The sequence below is a fragment of the Cygnus olor genome, chromosome 17, assembly GCF_009769625.2.
Source record: "Cygnus olor isolate bCygOlo1 chromosome 17, bCygOlo1.pri.v2, whole genome shotgun sequence".
NCBI lineage: Eukaryota > Metazoa > Chordata > Aves > Anseriformes > Anatidae > Cygnus > Cygnus olor.
Window position 1 is genome coordinate 12,890,568 of NC_049185.1, and position 18,159 is coordinate 12,908,726.

General features: G+C 53.7%; 3 protein-coding genes across 4 annotated transcripts; 2 read left to right on the forward strand and 1 right to left on the reverse strand.

Annotated features, from left to right (window-relative positions):
• Positions 1–837: 837 nt before the first annotated feature.
• LRRC43 (leucine rich repeat containing 43) lies at positions 838–12,045 on the forward strand. Of its 2 annotated transcripts, none has more exons than XM_040577472.1 (13): positions 838–1,764; positions 1,860–2,108; positions 2,416–2,526; positions 2,665–2,804; positions 3,319–3,557; positions 4,229–4,407; positions 4,798–4,921; positions 5,120–5,259; positions 5,434–5,523; positions 5,811–6,035; positions 6,534–6,615; positions 6,917–7,124; positions 7,382–7,513. In XM_040577472.1, exons 1-13 carry the CDS (start codon positions 1,669–1,671, stop codon positions 7,446–7,448), a joined length of 1,950 nt encoding a protein of 649 aa, XP_040433406.1. In that variant the 5' UTR covers positions 838–1,668; the 3' UTR covers positions 7,449–7,513. The 2 variants fall into 2 exon arrangements, with proteins under 2 accessions (XP_040433406.1, XP_040433407.1); XM_040577473.1 differs by lacking the exons at positions 6,917–7,124; positions 7,382–7,513 and adding exons at positions 8,651–8,837; positions 10,078–12,045 and having other exon boundaries at positions 1,266–1,764.
• Positions 10,105–14,997, forward strand: B3GNT4 (UDP-GlcNAc:betaGal beta-1,3-N-acetylglucosaminyltransferase 4). The gene has a single exon (XM_040577484.1). It carries the CDS (start codon positions 10,105–10,107, stop codon positions 11,212–11,214), a length of 1,110 nt encoding a protein of 369 aa, XP_040433418.1. The 3' UTR covers positions 11,215–14,997.
• On the reverse strand, positions 14,683–18,158 carry DIABLO (diablo IAP-binding mitochondrial protein). The gene is made up of 6 exons (XM_040577487.1): positions 18,041–18,158; positions 17,579–17,702; positions 17,099–17,230; positions 16,558–16,668; positions 16,309–16,405; positions 14,683–15,327 (listed from the first exon to the last, which is right to left on the reverse strand). The coding sequence occupies exons 1-6, from the start codon at positions 18,085–18,087 to the stop codon at positions 15,113–15,115; spliced, it is 726 nt and encodes a 241-aa protein (XP_040433421.1). The 5' UTR covers positions 18,088–18,158; the 3' UTR covers positions 14,683–15,112.
• Between the last annotated feature and the right edge of the window lies 1 nt (position 18,159).

An 18,159-nucleotide genomic window follows, 5' to 3' on the forward strand; every position in this document is an offset into this window, starting at 1 on the left:
TTGTTTTTGTTTTGTTTTGTTTTGTTTTGTTTTGATTTGTTTTTTCCCAAGCATGATGGAGCACGCAAGCACACACCTGAGTTGTTGAAGCCAGCAACCATCTCCTGCAGGGGCCAGTGTAAGAGTGGGCTAACGGTGGCAGTGGAAAACCCACGAGAGGCTTCCAGATGAGAGTATGTATCCCTCTGCTGGATCTCTGTAAGACCCCATCCCACTGGTGTAACACCCGGTGCACCCCATCAGCGGATGTCCAGGATCCACCTCCTCAGCTCTCGCCCTTCTAACTCTGCCAAACCTGTTTTCTCTCTGCCCAGTTACCAAACGCAGGAGATTCTCATACATAGCAAAACAGAGAAAAAATACTCCTAGGACTTAGAATTATTTGGGGGTATCACGGAGAGAGGTGTTTCTTTGTGCAGGGTGCTCTTTCAGACAATGGTGAGTACAGACAGCTCCTCAGGTAGAAGAACCGTGTTGAAGGAGCGCTTGTTTGGAATCACCGAAGAGCAGAGGGATGCAGCTGCTTAGAGCCCCACCATGCATTATGAGGTGCATGGATGAGGTGAGAATTTGCACATGTGGGAGCACGTTGGGCACCAGGCGCTGCCCATCGCCTTCCAGCCACCCCAGCTGGGTGCCACCAGAGAGGACAGACGAGGAACTGCCACCGGTGTTCCTCCCAGAGCCAGGAACACCCTGCCACCCATCACAGTGGAGGTCACTTCTGGGCTGTCCATGCCACTACAGCAGTACAGGAGAAGCTTTCAGCTCGGCTTTTCCCCAGAATAAAATTCAGCCGCTGGCAATGCTCTTTCAAAGAATTTCCAAAAGTTTGACTTCATTTTCTGCCGAACCGAGGGCAGCGGTTTGCCTGGTTATTCCACTTCGAGCCACGCCGCTATCTCTTGGCGTGTGCATGCTCCGCATATCCTTTCCTATCTGTGCAGCTGCAATAAGCTGCCGAGCTGATAAGGGAGCAGATCGGTATCCGTCCTGTAAAACCCAACGCGAGTGGAAGTTCAGTGTTCCACCACGCAACCACCAGACACCGCAGAGCATCTGCAATTTACTTGGTGAAGTTTTGCTGACACGAGCTGCTCTGCAAGCTCCCTAAAGTGGAATTTGTCACTATCACCTCCACACCTATCACTGGAAAAAACAGATAAACCCCTGAGTGGGGAGACCTGAGTCTGACCTCAGACAGCGCTGGGGCTTTTGTCCCTGGGCTCAGCGACTTTTTCCAAGAGCGGGCGCTGGTACTTTTAGCTGTGAACTTTGTTTTCCGATGGCCTTGCGGTGCTGTGGCAGCGGTGCCCTCCGCACCAGCGATCGGGGTGCTTTTACAGCTAACTGAGCACACGACTGCTTCCTCCCTGAAACTCGAGCGGCTCTCAGGATGTAGATAAGTGAAATGGCAAATGCTGTGCTGCAGGTACTTGGCCAGGCGACGGGGCTGATGCTGCACCTTGTAAATGCAGCCCACTCTTCCCCTGGTGGGGAGCAGCCTTCACATCCCAGGGGGAGACAGGTAAAAGCCTGGGATTATTCCCAGCCTGCAGTGCCATCCCACGCTCCCTTCACGGCCCCACAGAGCCAAGTCCCCAGGGCGTCGCGTCCCCGCCATCTCCTAGCGACAGGGACGGGTGCCAAGAGTCAGAGAATTCCTGGATGGCGGCGCCTGGCCCCCGCCGCCTCTCGGCTGCTTTTCGGGAGCACCTGCGGTGCCTGGGCCTGCGGGACTTCCCCTGCGGCCTTGGCAGCTGGGTAGGGGCTGGGGGGCACGGTGGGATGGGGAGGGCTCCACAGGGGACAGGGGGTCTGCGGGGCGCTCACTGCCTCTCCCCTCTCCCTCTCTGCAGAACAAGTCCCGCTTCAGTGCGCACACGAGCCCCTCGGGGCAGGAGGAGGATGAGGACCTGCCGCTGGGCGAGGAGAGCCCCGAGGCACTGCTGGAGCTGCTGAGAGACCCACGCAGCCCCTGGGCCCTGCCGCCAGGCTGCGACCCCCAGAACCAGCAGCTGCAGGACGTGGCCGTGCAGGCGCCCCAGCTCGTCCATGGGACCCGCGTCCTCCAGGTCTTCAGGTCCCTGCGGATCGTCGGCAAAGACGTAAGTGCAGCTGCAAGCTGTTAAGGCAAGGGTGGGCTGGTGCCCACAGAGCTGGCCACCTCCAGGCCAAAAAAACACATCTGCTGAGGGGGAAAACGTCCTGGGAAAAGCAGTTTCCCCAACCCGGGGTCTCCCCAGGTGCTGCTATTGCAGCAGGGGTCGAGCTGCTGGCAGCCCCACTCGGTGTGTTACACTAATCCGTGCTACACGTACGTCACATGGATCAACACCACATCTCTGCGTCACCTTGACCCACATGACACGAGGTGGTTCAATTGTCACGGTGGCCAAACACAGCTCTTTGTAGGTAGAGGAAGTCGACGAGGATCTGCTGCAGTTACAGCACCTGGAGGAGCTCATACTCTGTGCCAACCAGATCAGCAGGGTAACCTCGGCCAACCTGCCCCGGACTCTGAAGGTGGGTGAGCAGTGCCTTGTGACGGTGGGATGGGAAAAGAGGTCCCATGTGGGAACACTGCACAAGCTGAGCAGCTCGAGGGTGCGCCGGGAGCTGCTCGTTGCAAAGGGTGTTTGTTGCTCCCTCTGTCCTGGGCAGGTCCTGGAGCTCTGCTGCAACGCTGTGGCTGATCTGCAGGAGCTGTGCGCTCAGCCCCCTCCGCAGCTGCAGCACCTGGGGCTGGGGTACAACAGGCTGTGCGGCCCCTCGCAGGACAAGTACCTCACTGCGGACTTCTGGTAATGCCACAGGCTGGCTGATGGGAGGTGGGCAGATGGGAACAGATGACCCCAAGCCACTGAGGTGCCCTGCATTAAGAAATTGCAGCCCGTCAGCAGGGTTGGTTTTTTTCTCTGCCTCCAACACCCCATCAGTGCAGAGGGGCCTGTCTCGGTTTGCTGCCTTCTGTCTCACACTTTGGTGTGAGCTTGTTGGGGCAGGGACTGGCTTTGCTCTTCCCAGTCCTTGCTGGTAGTCTTGCCTGGGGAAGGTCCTAAAGCTTAGGCTGTATCACTGAATGATGTAGTGGGGTGATTAATGGATGCTTAAGAAAAAAGGTTTTGAGTTATGGGGCAGACTGGCAATGGGCTATGTGAGATCACGCTATTGGATTCCCCACTTTCACCCAATTTGTGCCACTGCAGGTTGTGGTGCTGAGGAATCAGGATTTCTGTTTCTTTTCTTGACTCAGGGCAGTAGTGCCCTCAGCTGGACGTTGTTTGCCTACCCTTACTGCTGGATTCTCTCCTTTAGGCCAAATCTCATCTCCCTTGACCTGAGCTTTAACAACTTAACAGAGCTGCCGGGGCTGGTCTCCCAGCTCTCCAGTCTGCAGAAGCTCCGCGTCCTGGTGCTCCAAGGGAACCCTCTGGCTCTCGTTCCTGCTTACAGAGGCTTCGTCGTGGACAGCCTGCCCCAGCTGTCTGTCCTGGACGACATCCATGTAGGGCCCGACGAGAGGCACCAGTTCCACGGTTTGGCGAGGCAGCCAGGTGAGCCTTTGCCTTCAAACCTGTCAGTGCTGACCCCATGATTCAAGAGATGGTTTCATTGTGCTTGAGCTAGGAGTCCTTAGGGCTCACGCCACAGACAGGCAGGGGACCCTGCAGCAGCACGTTTATAGTTGAGGTGTTTTTAGCCTTAATCAGGTCCAAAGGTTGCAGGAACAACCCAACCCTGTCCCTGTAGCTCTGGCTTGGTGTCACGGCCTGCCCCCATCTTTGTTTTCCAGACACAGTCTGGTTTCACACTGTGTGTTTCCTTCTTGAGCTGCTGAAAGAGGAACATCTCCGCTCAGGAAGATGCTGATGTGTGCTGCGGTGCCAGCACAAAGTGGTGCCCGCTCCGCAGTGTGGCACGTCCCAGGCTGGGACAAGGGCTGGGGACTGGGGGCACCTGGGCGAGGGAAGCCCCTCTTGGTGGCCCCCACTCAATGAATTTATGCACTGAGTGTGCTTTATTGAGTCGAAAATGTTAACCAGGGAGGCAAAGCAACCCGGCCAGATGTTTGCATGGCTTTGGAGTGACCCCATGTGGCTGTGGCTTGTCACAGCATTTGCAAAGGGTGGCAGGGAGGGATGCCAGGTGGTGGGACTTGGCATCCAGGAGGTTTCCGCTTGTTCTTTGCCTTCCTTGCTCCTCAGCAGGATTGTCTTCCTTTTAGATCTGATAAGAAGTGAAGCACAAGTGGTTGTGAGCATTGGGAAAATCAAGGGAGTTCCCGATCCCAGCGCTCTCCAGGGACTGGAGGTTGGCTCCGAGGCACCAGTGATCACCTACAGCTACTGCGTGACCTACGAGTTTGCGGAGGGAGAGGAGATGGAGGACGGTGGCAGCACTGAGGTTGGTGTTGAACTAAGCTCCTGAAAACAGGAGGCTCTGGCAGGCCACAGTGAGGGGGACTTCACCTTCAGGCTGCAGAGCAAGACAGTTCATAATGAACCCATCATGGGCAACAGTAAGCTAGGGACAGAATTCCTGTGTGGCCACATCTGGCAGCACTCACCTCTGCTGGCCACGTTCGCTGTCCCTCTCGGGAGTCCAACACTGCTCTGCACATGGGAGTGCATTTACGGCCCTCCTGCAGGTGCCACTGTGCAGCTTGCCTTGCTCTGCCCCTGCTCCTGATGACCGGGATGGGCTGGGGAATGGGATTTCAGAGGCAGTGCTGCCCCTGGGCCTGATGCAGACACAGCCAGACATGCCTTGCCACAAGATTTCTCTCTGTTCCAGGTGACAAAAATTCATCAGAGTCCTGTGGTGGCCACCCTGGGTGCAGACAGCTCTGCATGGGACACGGGGGGAACAAAGGGCCAGCAGGAGTCTGCAGCCACGGAGGAGTCCACGGCACATGCTGGTAATGAGGAATTATAAATCCTCTATCCTACTGGCCAGGGCAGATTGATGACTTTTCCAGGAACGTGGTGGCATCGGTGCATCCCCGCAGCATCAGCTGCAGCTGGGCTCTTACTGAGATTGATGGGTAATGAACTGGCACCAGTCTTGTCCTCTCCTCAGGAAGAAAAGGTCACCTCAATTTTTTTTTCCTTCACAGCACATTTGTTTGTCACCCCTGGAAAGCCCTGGGCAGACACCATTGACTGCAGCTACAGGAAGGAGCACACTGCCAAGGACTTAGTGGGGCTGAAGGACTACCTGGCGGCTGGAACAATCGTCTCAGTCGTGGAGGAGAAGGTGAGTGTGTGGCAGGGCCGGATGAAAAGGGCAGGGAGGGAAAATAGCTGCTGGGGGGGGGGGGGCAGCAGTGGCACTGCACTCCCTGTAGGAGGCACTCTGGGATGGCGGTGGCCCCAGGCCAGGTCCTCGGGTGTCCCAGGCCCTGCAGTGCCAGCTCCTCTCTCCTGGCAGGTGCTCTCGTGGCCTGCTGATGCTGACTCAGAAGAAACTGCAGTAACAAACAAGAAGGCAGGACGGGGGATAAAGAAGGACAGTGCCAAGGTAGGCTGCTGGGAGGGAACAATGTCCAAACACCATCTGAGCTACAATAATAGTGATGGGGGAAGAAGGGACCTTCTCCTGTGCCAGTTTTGGGTGTCAGGGAGTATTCCCTCCATCCCAGACCTCCAGACAAATCCCTCTCTGCTGTGGGAGGAAGGCAGCAGCTGTTTTACACACCGCTCAGGCTGGATGCAGAGGTGGGCGAGTGGCTGGGCCCAGGTTACCTGCTGTCTGATCAAGGGGCCCCAACCCTCAGCTGACACTTATCCCATACCGGTGCTCTGCAGGGTCCTGTGCCCAGGGACAAGCAGAAGCAGAAGCAGCAGGAGAAGAAGAAGAAGAAGAAGCCGTGTGAACTCCGCAGCGACCCACCCATTCAGAGGACCCTGGGCTCTGGGAGAGTGAGCCTGGAGGCCCTGCTGGCCGCTGAGGACCTGGTGGCAACTGTGTGTGACTTTGGGATCCTCATCACCAAGCAGCCACTGCAGCCACTGAGTCTGGAGGAGAAAGTGGTAAGGAGTGTGTCCCGGGGCAGGGCGGTGGGGCAGGGCTGCTGGGGACAGGGTTCAGCACATCCTGCCCTCCCCATCCATCCCTCAGTTCCCTCTCCAAAAAATGGGCAGAAATAGCCCTGCCGGAGCACCACCCACCGCTGCTGGCATCGTTATTTAATATTGGCATTAGCAGTAAGTGCTGCTACTTTTTATGGGCTAACGTTAAGAAAATAGGTGAGTTTATCGTAATTTCCCAGAATGTGAAAGCAGCCCCTCATGCTTCCACTGATCCTCTCTCAGCATGGCAGTGTGCACCAGCTGTCCTGACACTTTCTGTTTCCTGGGGTCTCTTCTCTTCTCTGGCCAGCCCCTCTGCTGTGCTCCCGCTTCCTGTCACTGCTTTCTTTGGCCTGTTAAATCCTGGTGTCAGAACCCAGGCGGTGATGACTGTCACGGGACTGAATGTGAGCACTGAATTTCAACACCGCCTGAGTGTGGAAACGTCTCTCTCCACAGGACAAGAAAAAAGGCAAAGAGAAGAGCAAAAAAACGAAAGCAGAAAGTCAGGCCAGCCGGAAAACCACAGCGTCTGCCAAAGGTGACAGAGGGCTGGAGCTGGCTGGGCAGAGAGCAGCGTGTGCGAGAGCAAACACCAGCGGTGCCCAGCCCGGAGGCAGCCGCAGGTCCCCCGCCACCCTGCCAGCTCCGCCGCGCAGGGCGCTTACTCACATCCTGAGCTTGGGGCTCTGAATGCTGCCATTGAGGCTGCGGGGGCTGTGAGGCCAGGCACACACCCCAATACACACGTCTCGGTGTGGGCAGCTGTCTGGGATCCGTAATAAGGTCTGGGATCTGTAATAAGGTCTGGGATCCGTAATAAGGTCCTCATCCATCTCCAGGTACTTTGAGGAGGGGATCAGTGGGCTTTCCAGCTCAGAGCCCAGGTGCCCAGCCTGCCCAGGAACAGACCCCACTGCTGCCACCCCTGCAGAGACCACCCTGGCCCCCAGTGGGCATCCCCTGCTGCCCAGCACGGAGGTCAGGCTTTGCTCTGTCAGCAGCGTTGCTTAAACCACTTGGAGACAGAGCTCGCCCTGCCTCTTGCAGGTTATTTTTCCAGCACTCTTGTTTTGACTACAAAAATAGCAGTGCCAGCACGCCGGAGGGGTAATGCAAGAGCAGGAGGAAGTGGGGGAGGTGGCTCAGGGCGATGCCAAAAAGTTGCTCATGGGTTAAGGACAGCATGGAGCGGGCCAGGACCCTCTCCCCAGCACCACTGGGAGCTTTCAGAGGAGCCCTGTGTCCCTGCTCTGGCGTCAGGTTGAGTTGCTAATTTAACAGTGCAATTAACTTCCTTCCCCAAGAGCTCTGACTGTTTTCTGTGCACCCTCACCCTGTCCACAGGAAGGACTTCAGGCCCTGCAGTCCTAGGCTGTCCGTGCTCGAGGGAGCCTGCTGGCCTTCCAGCTACCCAAAAAGAAGAAGAAACTCCTTGGGTTATCACAGCGTTTGTTCCCCACCACGAGATGCTGATTTGCAGTGCATGCTCAGACTGCTGCCGAAGCAGGGAGCTGCCATCATACGACCGCCTGGTGCTTTTTTCTCCCTTTCTACCCCAGTGCCTGTGGTCAGCGTGCGTGTAGCAGCTCTTCTGTCTAGCTTGAGCGAGAACAACCCCCTTCTGCTGGGGGTTGTGTGGCCGAGGATGGCGTCGGGTGCACAGAAAACAGCTGCCACCACAGGAAACCCTGAGTGGTCAGCGACTCGAGTTCGACTTGGCCCTCCCGGCCCCTCTTGCAGGTGGGGGATGGCGGCCACGGCCCCAGGCTGCAGCACAGCAAGGTCTTGGGGTGCATTTTTCAAAGAACACATAAGAAATCTGCTGCCCCCACAGCTTGCTACACCCAATACCGGCAGCGTCCTGTGGCAGCATGCTCTGCTGTGACTCATGAGTCACACACACCCCGACCACAGCCGGGGAGGCAAGAGGGGCTGTGGGGGCAGGTGGGCCACTCAACTGCCACCACAGCACGCAGGTGGCATCCGCCTGCGTCACCAAAGCGTGCTGTGGTCCTTCGGTGCTTGCTCTCCGTTACCCTGGAGCTGCAGCAGCGGCTGCGCCGCGGGGCACCGGGGACGCTCCCGGCCCTTGCAGCCGGGAGCCGAGGCTGATTTGCATCGCTCCGTCGGCAAATGCACACAAATAATAAGTGCTCTCAGGGAAATCGGGATCCCTTCCAGGCGGCTCAAAGGGGAAAGGCAGCAAGCTTTGTCTCGAGCAAACAATTCGCCCAGACATTGAGGGATGCCTTCAGAAGTAGTCTCACGTAGGTCTCCTTTACCTCGCGCTTGATTTTCCGGGATCCTCAGAACGATTTATGCCTGCATCTTTCTTTTCTCTTGGAAATTACAGGGCAATTTCACCACAAGAAGCAAAATTGCACCCAGATTGATTGCCTGCTTAAAGATTGGGCTTAAAGAAGCTGGGCTTACCACCCTAACTCATATTCAAGTGGATTTTCCTTTAGGGCCCGGCAGTCAGTGCTAACGTGGTGGGCACATCCCCCTGCACGCCGCCGCTTTTCGGGCGATTTATCCTACAAAGGCCAAGGCTGATTTACCACTTTCCCCAGGAAAAAGAACAAACAAAGACTCTGCTGAGCCGGAGGAGGGCCGAGGGCTGGAGGCAGTGCCGCTGACAGTGGAATTCCAGGTGCAGCTCCTGCGGTGGCCCTCGGCTGCTGCTCAGAGCCCGGGGAGCGCGGCGGTGGCGGTGGGCAAGGCTCACTAAGACGGCCGTGGCCGGAGCAAGCGACGGAGGTCAGTGAAATAAAGCCCGCAGGGACGCTGCTCGACTGACTGCTGGGGGTGCTGAATCGCCAGGGCCGCGGGGTGGAGCGCGGTGGTGGGTGTGCGGTGTGCTGGGGGGCCTGGGGGTGCAGTGAGTGGGAATTGGGGGTGCAGTATGCGGGGGAGGGGAAGGGTTGGGGTGCAGGGTGTGGGGGAATTGCGGGTGCAATGTGTTGTGTGTGCAGGGGAATTGCGGGTGCAATGTGCTGGGGGGGGGGTTGGAGGTGCAATGTGCTGTGTGAGGGGGGAGAATTGGGGGTGCAATGTGCTGTGTGGGGGGGGAGAATTGGGGGTGCAATGTGCTGTGTGTGGGGGGGAATTGGGGGTGCAATGTGCTGGGGGGGGAATTGGGGGTGTAACATGCAGTGGGAGGGGAGGGATTGGGGGTGCAATGTGCTCTGTGTGGGGGGGGAATTGGGGGTGCAATGTGTGTGCAGGGGAATTGGGGGTGCAATGTGCTCTGTGTGTGGGGGGAATTGGGGGTGCAACATGGAGTGGGAAGGGAAGGCTTAGGGGTGCAACGTGCAGTGCATGCAGGGGAATTGGGGGTGCAACGAGCAGTGCGTGCAGCGGAATTGGAGGTGCAACATGCAGCGTGTGCAGGAGGATTGGGGCTGCAACATGCAGCGGGAGGGGAGGGATTAGGGGTGCAACGTGCAGCGCATGCAAGGGAATTGGGGGGGGGGGTGCAACTTGCAGCGGGTGGGGGGCAATTGGGGGTGCACCGTGCGGTGTGTGCGGGTGACTTGGGGCTGCAAGGTGCGGTGTGTGCAGGAGGACTGGGGCCGCACCGCGAGGGGTAATTGGGGGCTGCAGCGTGGGGCTGATTGGGGCTGCAGCGGGCTGAGCCGGGGCGGACCCGGGCGGGGCCGGGGCGGGCCCCGGGGCTCGTGGGGCGGCGGCAGCGGGCGGCTGCCGGTGAGCGGAGGAGGGGAGGAGGGAAGGAGCCCGGCGTGGCCAGCGCAGCCCGGCTCCCGGCTCCCGGCTCCCGGCTGGGCTCTGCCCTCGGGGCAGGCTCCGGAGCCCGGCCCCGCGCTCCCGTCCTGGCCGGGACCCGCGGCGGTGAGACACGACCCAAAACCGCGTTGGGGACGGGGGGGGGGGGGGGACGGGGGACTCGGGGCTGCGGCTGGCACGGCAGTGCCGGGAGCGGGAGGTGGGAGCGTGCGGCTGTCGGTGATCACCGGCTTGTCCTTCTTCGTCCCCCCAGGGCCTGGATCCCTCACCGGACGTTGCGATGTATCCCAGGATTAAAAACCTGGCGCTTTATGCCTTGTCGGTCACGCTGCTGGCGTGTCTTATTTATCTAAAGAGAGAGGCAAAGTTGGCAACGTCGTCAGCAGAGCAGAAAGTGGATGTAGCAAGTCGCAAACCCAAGCCTTTGGCTCTGGGCAACGCCGAACCCAGCAAGTGTTTGCCAGACTTGACCCTCGCCAACTCTTCCCTCGCCCTCCCGGAGCTTCACCGCGTCTTCCTAACGTACAAGCACTGCCGGAACTTCTCAGCGCTGCTGAAGCCTTCCAGGTGCAGTAAGGACACGTTCCTCTTGCTGGCGATCAAGTCTCCCCCGATCAATATAGAGCGGCGGGTGGCAATCAGGAACACGTGGGGGAAGGAGGTCTCCATTGGTGGCAGGCACATCAGGCTGGTATTCCTTCTAGGGCGCTCGGAGGCCAAAATCCAAGCGCAGCCCCTGCACCAGCTGCTGGCTTACGAAAGCCAGGAGTTTGATGACATCGTGCAGTGGGATTTTGTTGACAATTTCTTCAACTTGACCCTCAAGGAGCTGCATTTCCTCCGCTGGTTCATGGAGGACTGTCTGCATGCCAGGTTTGTGCTGAAGGGCGATGACGATGTCTTTGTCAACACTTACAATATCGTCGAGTTCCTTCAGGAGCTGGACCCTGAGCAGGATCTCTTTGTTGGAGACGTGATTGCCAACGCCCGGCCCATCAGGAACACCAAGGTCAAGTACTTCATTCCAGAGTCCATGTACAGAGCCTCCTTCTATCCTCTCTATGCGGGTGGAGGGGGCTATGTGATGTCTAGGGTGACAGTGCACCGACTCCAGAGCACCGCAGAGGACACGGAGCTCTTCCCAATAGATGATGTCTTTGTGGGAATGTGTCTGGCAAAGATGGCAGTGACCCCAAAGAACCATGCTGGCTTTAAGACTTTTGGGATCCAGAGACCTTTCAATCCTTTTGATCCATGCTTGTACAAGGAGCTGATGGTTGTGCACAAGCTAAACCCAACTGAGATGTGGATCATGTGGACGCTGGTGAAGGACGAGAGCATTAGGTGTGCAGTGTCAGTAACACGCGCCTACAGAAGTGGTCGGAAATGAAGCTCCTGATGAGCACAGTAGGATTTTGGCTGGTGACGGATACAGGGTGCTTGAACTAAAAATCAGGTTGTGGTAGAAAAGTGTCCTCTACTAACAGGCTGTACGTGAGCCATAGGGTTTTGTTTTGCAGTCAGTCTTTGTCGGTGGGTTACTGAATTGTCAGGGGAAGGGGACGGGGCTGGTAGCTTGGAGACACGGTGAGATGCAGCACAGGGGACTCGGCTCGGTTCCTCCTGGCCACGCTGGGGCCCAGGAAATTCACAGCTGCTGCAGGTGACACGAATGAGGTGCCACCTCCTGTGGAGGTTCTGCAACACTGAGGCTGGTGCCTGACTGCCAGCCTAATTCAGTCTCTCCTGGGAAAGGTAATGATGACTAACGAGTGATGGAGCACTTGAAATTACTTCTAACCTTTTTAGTCAAGGCAAGGGCAGAAGAAAGGGCAGTGTATGCTGCTGCATCTACTGCAGTGCAGCTCCGTTGTCCCAGGCCAGCAATTCCACAGGTCCTGTGGGGCAGCAGGAGAAAAGGAATGGAGGTGGGGGATAAAAAAAGCTTAAAAATGTATTGCCTTAACAGCACAGTGATCCGAGGGATTGGGCTCCAACTTAAGCCCTTTGGATTTTACAGAAGGTTATTACAAGTTTACTTGCACTAGAAGCTTTTGCACAAACACTTTCTGGTCTGGTTTGAGAGGAGAAATATGTCCTGAGTGGTAGTTAAGTCCCAGTGACTGCAGCTTTTTATGCTGTGTGGGAGGTGTTTGGGGTTTATTTGCTTCGTTTGCTTGTTTTCGTGATGTTGGGTATAAATAAAATACAGTTCTGAAAGTACTCACAGGAATCTTCCTGGGTCTCCTGAAAGCTAGAAGTAGGAGCCAAAGGAGGCTGAGGCCTGGTGCTATTTGCATTAAGGAGATGTGGATATTAAAGCGGACAGGGTTATGAGGAAATGAAAACTTGCTCACTTCCTCTCCTGTGAGCAGCTGCTGCTCTCTGCCCACAGTCCAGGCACGATGCATGGATGCAGAAGCCGTGCTTAATCTCTGAGTGCTCTGGAGTAACTAATTTGAGGAGCAATCAATCCTGAAGCCAAGATTTGCTGACAGTTTACAAAGCGTCTCAGCCTCAGGGTGCCTTGCTGCCAGATGTGCTGTGCGAGCAGGCAGCAACCTGGAAGCTTCAGAAAAATGTAAGGGGAGCGAGGGTGTGCGATTACAGAAATCAGGGCTGGTTGTGCCGTGCTGCTGTCATTCCTGTCTCATATGCCAGCTGCTCAGCATTCAGGCCACCAGCTGTGAGCCGGAGCTTCCAGAGGCGCCCGGGGAGTGCTGCCAGGGGTTCCTTGTCTGGGCTCCTGAGGCTTGGAGGGCATCCTGGGCCCAGGGGTGTGCCAGGCTGCCTGCCCCGCGCCGCTGTGGGGTGCGGTACTGTACAGCCTGGGGCTGAGGGGTTCCTGGCAGTCCTGTCTGACGGTGCATTTGCCTTGCGGCCTTGGCTTTCTAGAGCACGCGCTGTAGGTCGTTTAGCTCCACTGTGTGAGCCACGCTCTTACGGCACGAGTTGCTGCTCTCACGGGGGCTGTTTCTGCGCTAGATGCGAGTAGGTATGTGTCTAAGGAAAAAAACCTTCTGTGAGCCTGTGCGCTCCTGTAGAAGTTGCTACTCCATCTCACTGCAGCCCAAGCAGTGACTAGTCAGCTGTACCCGAGACACTACATGTAGTTTGATTAGTTGGCTTTGTAAACGAGGTTGAGTATCACGCAGCAAAGCCCTGCATTTCTTGGCACTGTGCCCTGAGCATCACTGCTTGTTCCGGAGAAGAGACTGGACGGAGCGGGCTTGGTACGATGTCAGCTGCTCTGGCAGCATTTTTCTGACCCCCTAGCTGAGTCCAAATGCAAACTCAGGAACATCACGCAGCGAGTGATGTCACGGCAGTTCTGGGCTTAAGTGCGTAGGCTAATTCCCCGCTGTGCAACTCTCACTTCTTAACGAAGGTTGGGGGGGGATCTTTTCCACCCTGTTTGGGAGGTGCTGTGGAGCTACTCAAGTATTTCTTTCCCTTTTTGACTTGATTGCACTGACTAATTGCTTCCTGTCACAGCTGAAGGTTAGATGCATGGGGGTAGAGCCTGTGTCATAGCATAAAACAAGAAGTGGGGCAGCAAGGGGAGTGGGGGCAGGCTCTGAAAGGGGAAGAACGGCCACTTTCCAGACTCTTGGGTTGATGTGCATCTTTCTTAAGCCATATCCTTGTCATGCAAGCGTCTGAGTGGAGTTATTGCAGCAACGTGACAGAAACACAGCCTGTATGTGTGTTTCAGTCAGTGGCTTGGTAGGAGTTCTTCAACTGCAGCACAGAACAAATGGGAGCAGATGTGGTTAGAAGGCTGACCTGAAGTTGCCTGCGGCTCTTGAGGGTGTGGTTGTGCCACTGCTACAACAAATCAGCTCCTGACAGTTGGGTTTTCCCCAGTGCTCCAGCCCGAAGCCATGTTTGGGACCCTCTGACTAGTGGCACAGCAGACACCGGCATCTTCCTGTGAGCTTTGATTCCAGACCCTGCCTTCCCCCTTGGATACAGCAGCATCCAGTGAGCAGCAGGAGCAAGGAAAGTTTTTTTTTTTTAGAAACTTCTACTATTTAATCTAAATGTACAGTGCTGTGCAGCTGAGATTGCATTTGTTCAAAAGGCAGGCAAAATGAGGCAGAGAAAGGCTCGTGTTACAGCTGCAAAAATTCCTAATCAAGCAGAACTCAGTTTAGTAACAGCAACCTCAACACATGTAGCGCGTCTGCTGCTAATTTATAGTGGAACATCTTATGATTGTGTGCCTTCTTACAAAAGGTGATGAATGGGGATTAACTGACCCAAATCAGCAGCAGCAGAGTTCTAGTCAGTGCTACTGCACAAAGCAATCTCAGCTAAAGTTTATATTGTCTATACAGCTAATACTGCAAATTTCACATGAAGCTGTCAAGTTAGAAAATGAACACAGTGAAAGACACTTGTGGTTTTGAAGCCTGCAGTGAAACATTAAGCTTACCAAAAGAGAGAATTCAGATAATTTTCCTGAACCTTGTGCTGGAAAGCATTCAAATACATAAAACTCACTTTTGTTTGTTGCTTTATAAAATCTGCAGCAGTTCTGACAACTACTCCGTAACCACAGTATCTTGAAAATCAAATCTTTTGCTTCCTGGGGAAGGCAGCTGTTTTACAAGCAGTGACTCCTGGGTGAAAGAGACTGCTGGACTGTACTGCACTGCAAAACTTCTCCAAGAAGAGCTTGGGTAACTCCATAGAAAGTTTTCAGCTTTATAGCAAATGTTTTCCCTGATTGCAATTAAGTGTAATTAGATATAGCTGTCAGACTCAACTCTGATACAAAGTCAAAACAGAAAACAGCACTTAATCTCTTATCTATGTGGGCACACTTGAAAGGAAATGCACTTGCACAGTTTAATAAAGGTATCTACTAACAGATATCATTTACTTCACAGGTTAAAAATAATCACTTTTAAATACACTTCTTTGGCTGATACCTAGTTAGCCTCTATGTCAGAGAGCTCCCAGAAACACATCGCACCATGGGTAGGATCCTCCCAGCAGAGACAATTAACAACAAGCTATCCTTGATAGCGATTTTCACATTTGCATAGTTAAACACTTAAATAATCAAATCCATAATTATTACAAACGTGGTAGGTTACAAACAAGGTGAAGGCTTTTCAGTCTTGGAATTGACTTGATTTGTAAAGCAAGCCTATTTGGGGGGGGGAGGGAAATGGAATCACAGGCTTATTTCAGCAGTTTCCCACTATCCACTTAGAACTTTAGGACCCCACGATTTCTGATCAATTCTCACATACTCGAAGGTGACACTTGAGTTCTTTTCAGTCTTCCCGAAGATAAGGGTCTTCACCCGCATCTGTACTTCCTAGGACACCCTGCGGCAACGAAGACTCCTCTCCTTGAGCTTTTATGAGCTCTTCTGTTTGAGCTTCAGCTAACTTTGTCTCCGCTTTCTGGGACAGCTGTCGCACTTCTTGCACTTGTGATTTCACTAGCTGAATGTGGCTTCGGGCTGTTACTGAGGCTTGATCTGCACCTGAAAAGCAGTAATTTAAATACGTTAGGTTAGAGGAGCACTCAGCAAACCTTCAATTAAGGAAGCAACTGTCTATAATTATCACCTACTTTGCTAAGTGTTTTGATGGCTCTTGGGCTGTATTAATGCTAAATGCATTTACTGTTCATTTACCTGAACCAACAACATGCCGACCTTGAGATTTTTGTGCCCCCTTGAATTCTTCCAGGCCAAGCAGGTTTCAGCCAGCATCTGGTCAAATTGGATCAGTTTATGCTGTTGGGTTTGAGAACTAAGCCCAGCCCAGTCACTGTGTGCCAGGAACGTTCAGTCCTTGTCTTGTCATGGAACATCAACTGGGAAGTATGGCACTGCTGAACATGAAAACCCATTTTCCTGTGCTCCTACAGATCCTATGTCTTTTCCAACAGTTTCATCAGGAAATTTGCAGTTAGGCTGCCCCTGGATATTTATCTTTTTCCTCCTCGTCTCCTTTCTCTGCTCCAGTAATTTTCCCCTTTGCCCCAAGTCAGCCTATAACTCAATCTCAGAGCTATCAAGTCTCTGCATGTTTTGTGGAAGCACGTGTACAGGGAGAAAACAAAATTCCTATCATCCCTGAGTGAAGGGCAAGTACTCTCACTTCAGTAAAGTGAATCCAGCAAGGGGCACCTCATGGACCCTTATTACAGACCCTTATTTCTGTGGCTCCCAGAACCACGTTTTAACAGTGCATTTGAAAATAACACTTCCCTAAAACATTTTCTGGCATGGCTGCTAGTCATCTGAACAGTGTAAGAAATTTCCAGGCCTAGTTCTCAGAACACTTGTACGAGACCTGTAGCCAACAGAATACAAGTTCTTAGTGCCTCTAAAAACCAGGCACTTGCTCTAAATTGGTACATTACCTAGCTCATATCCTCTTTCTCAATTCCATTCATACACAGTAAATACTGCCTAAATGTTAGGTGAAAGATTCTCAGTATTTCTGCTTCTGCGTACCTGACTGATACGCAGCTTCTGCTGCCATCTCTGAAAGACGTAACGCTGTCATCCAGCTGGACTCCAGCCTTAGGTATTCTTGCTGTTTTGTTGTCATCTAGGAGTAAAATAAAGAATTACTCAGCTTGATATAAGAGCGTCAGAATGCTCTTGCAAACCGCCTTTGTGAAAAGGTCAGCAAGTGACACAAGAGCTGTCTGAGCAGCATATATGAGACAAGTTGCTGACCAAAGGGAGACGATCACTTACATCAACTCTGGCTCCTATCACCACCTGCCAGACTGCATCTACTTCTTCGGAGTTCATCTTCCCAAGAAGATTTGCGTATTGCTTGTAGAGAGACACTAGTGTATAAACTGCCTGCAAAGGAATCATTTCACAGTTACAGGAAAATCTATAAATCACTGGAGTTGTTTCAGTGTTAACTGGTGTTAATTAGTCACAGACAACAAGAAAAGAACTAACCTGTCTGTATTTAATCCCCAGTATATACAGTGGGTACCAAAATCGTTTAATAGTTCCAAAGGTGCTTTGTTCTTAAGTTTACTGTTAATTTTAAAGATGTTGAAAAAAGGAAGGAGTACACACTGACTCAAACAGAACTTTCACACTCCAAGAGTATGCGTCGTTCTGGGCTTTTTGGAATCCAGAGCATGTAACTGCCACTGATCTCCTGCTCTGAAAGCCTACTTGTGCTACAGCAGTTCCTTGCAGTATCACACAAACATGCTTGTACTGCATGAAAAGCAGAAATATGTAAGAGTTCGCTACTCATAATCACTCAGCTTACCTTTGTATACTCTGTCAATGCTTCAATCAATGCATACGTAGTTTGAGAGAGGAGAGTGGAAGTGCTGTCTGTTACCAGAGAAACTGCTCTTTTAATCAAGGCATCATTACTGAGAGAAGATGAGTTCTGTTTCTGAAAGACAACAAATTTGCATCGTCTTTACGATGACTTTCAAGCATACATTAGTGGTAACAAATAACGGTAAGCAAAAGCAGACTGTTAATTGCAAGGTTGGACAGCCTAATTCCTACTGGTGTTTCACCTTTCTCTGTAAAACAAGGCAACCTTTTTTAAGACCTTACTGAAGGTAAACCCTGTCCTTCTCATTTCTCTTCCTTAACAACTACACAGCTTAACCACCTGTGATCCCTGAGAAGGAACGAGGATGGTACTAAGGTAACCATTAGCTCGTACAACGCTAAGCAAGTGGTTTTGAGTAGAACTGTATCTACCGATCGTATCTCCCTCGTGACACGTTACCTCAATGACCGGGACTGCGCACAGCGCCGCTCCCAGCCCCACGCCCAGCACCTGCTGCCATCGCCTGCTCCCTCCGGAGAGGCAGGGCTGTCTCCGGGCAGCCGCCAGCACGGGGAAGCCTCGTCTGCAAACACAAAAAAATAGGAGTCAAGCACAGAAACAACCCGTACGCGGCGTGAGACAGGTATCGAGGAGGAAAAGAGCTTGTAGGGGCTGTTCCAGGTGACCCAGTCAGCAGGAGTCTTCTGCGATACAGCTGCATTTGCAAACGAACAAGGTCGTTTACGGTCCCATTATTTAATTTTAGCTACAAGAAACAAAAGGCAGGCAGAGTAAGCTAGCATACTGCTAATTCCGTGAGAGAAGACACGTAGCTTGTACGAACACACCGTTAATATTCAATCACGCTGAAAAACAGGATTTAGAACACGCTTATCGACAGCAAGTGGCACACGCAGGTACCTGAGGAGGGAGCGGCAGCTCCGCAGCCAGCGCCCGGCGGCGGCCATCTTGGGACGGGGCGCGGCGACGGAACTGGCGTCACGCGCGCGGCGGCGGGGCGGGGGGGGCGATGGTGGCGG

Bases quoted from the DNA above. Each gene is read 5' to 3' on its own strand.
- LRRC43 (XM_040577472.1), top strand. From the start codon at position 1,669: ATGGCGGCGCCTGGCCCCCGCCGCCTCTCGGCTGCTTTTCGGGAGCAC. The intron at 4,922-5,119 runs GTAATGAGGAAT...TTTCCTTCACAG, and splicing joins GGAGTCCACGGCACATGCTG to CACATTTGTTTGTCACCCCT. The intron at 5,260-5,433 runs GTGAGTGTGTGG...CTCTCCTGGCAG, and splicing joins TCTCAGTCGTGGAGGAGAAG to GTGCTCTCGTGGCCTGCTGA.
- B3GNT4 (XM_040577484.1), top strand. From the start codon at position 10,105: ATGTATCCCAGGATTAAAAACCTGGCGCTTTATGCCTTGTCGGTCACG.
- DIABLO (XM_040577487.1), bottom strand. From the start codon at position 18,087: ATGGCCGCCGCCGGGCGCTGGCTGCGGAGCTGCCGCTCCCTCCTCAG. The intron at 17,703-18,040 runs GTACCTGCGTGT...TTGTGTTTGCAG, and splicing joins AGCTGCCGCTCCCTCCTCAG to ACGAGGCTTCCCCGTGCTGG. The intron at 15,328-16,308 runs GTACGCAGAAGC...ACTGCTTTTCAG, and splicing joins AGAAGCTGCGTATCAGTCAG to GTGCAGATCAAGCCTCAGTA.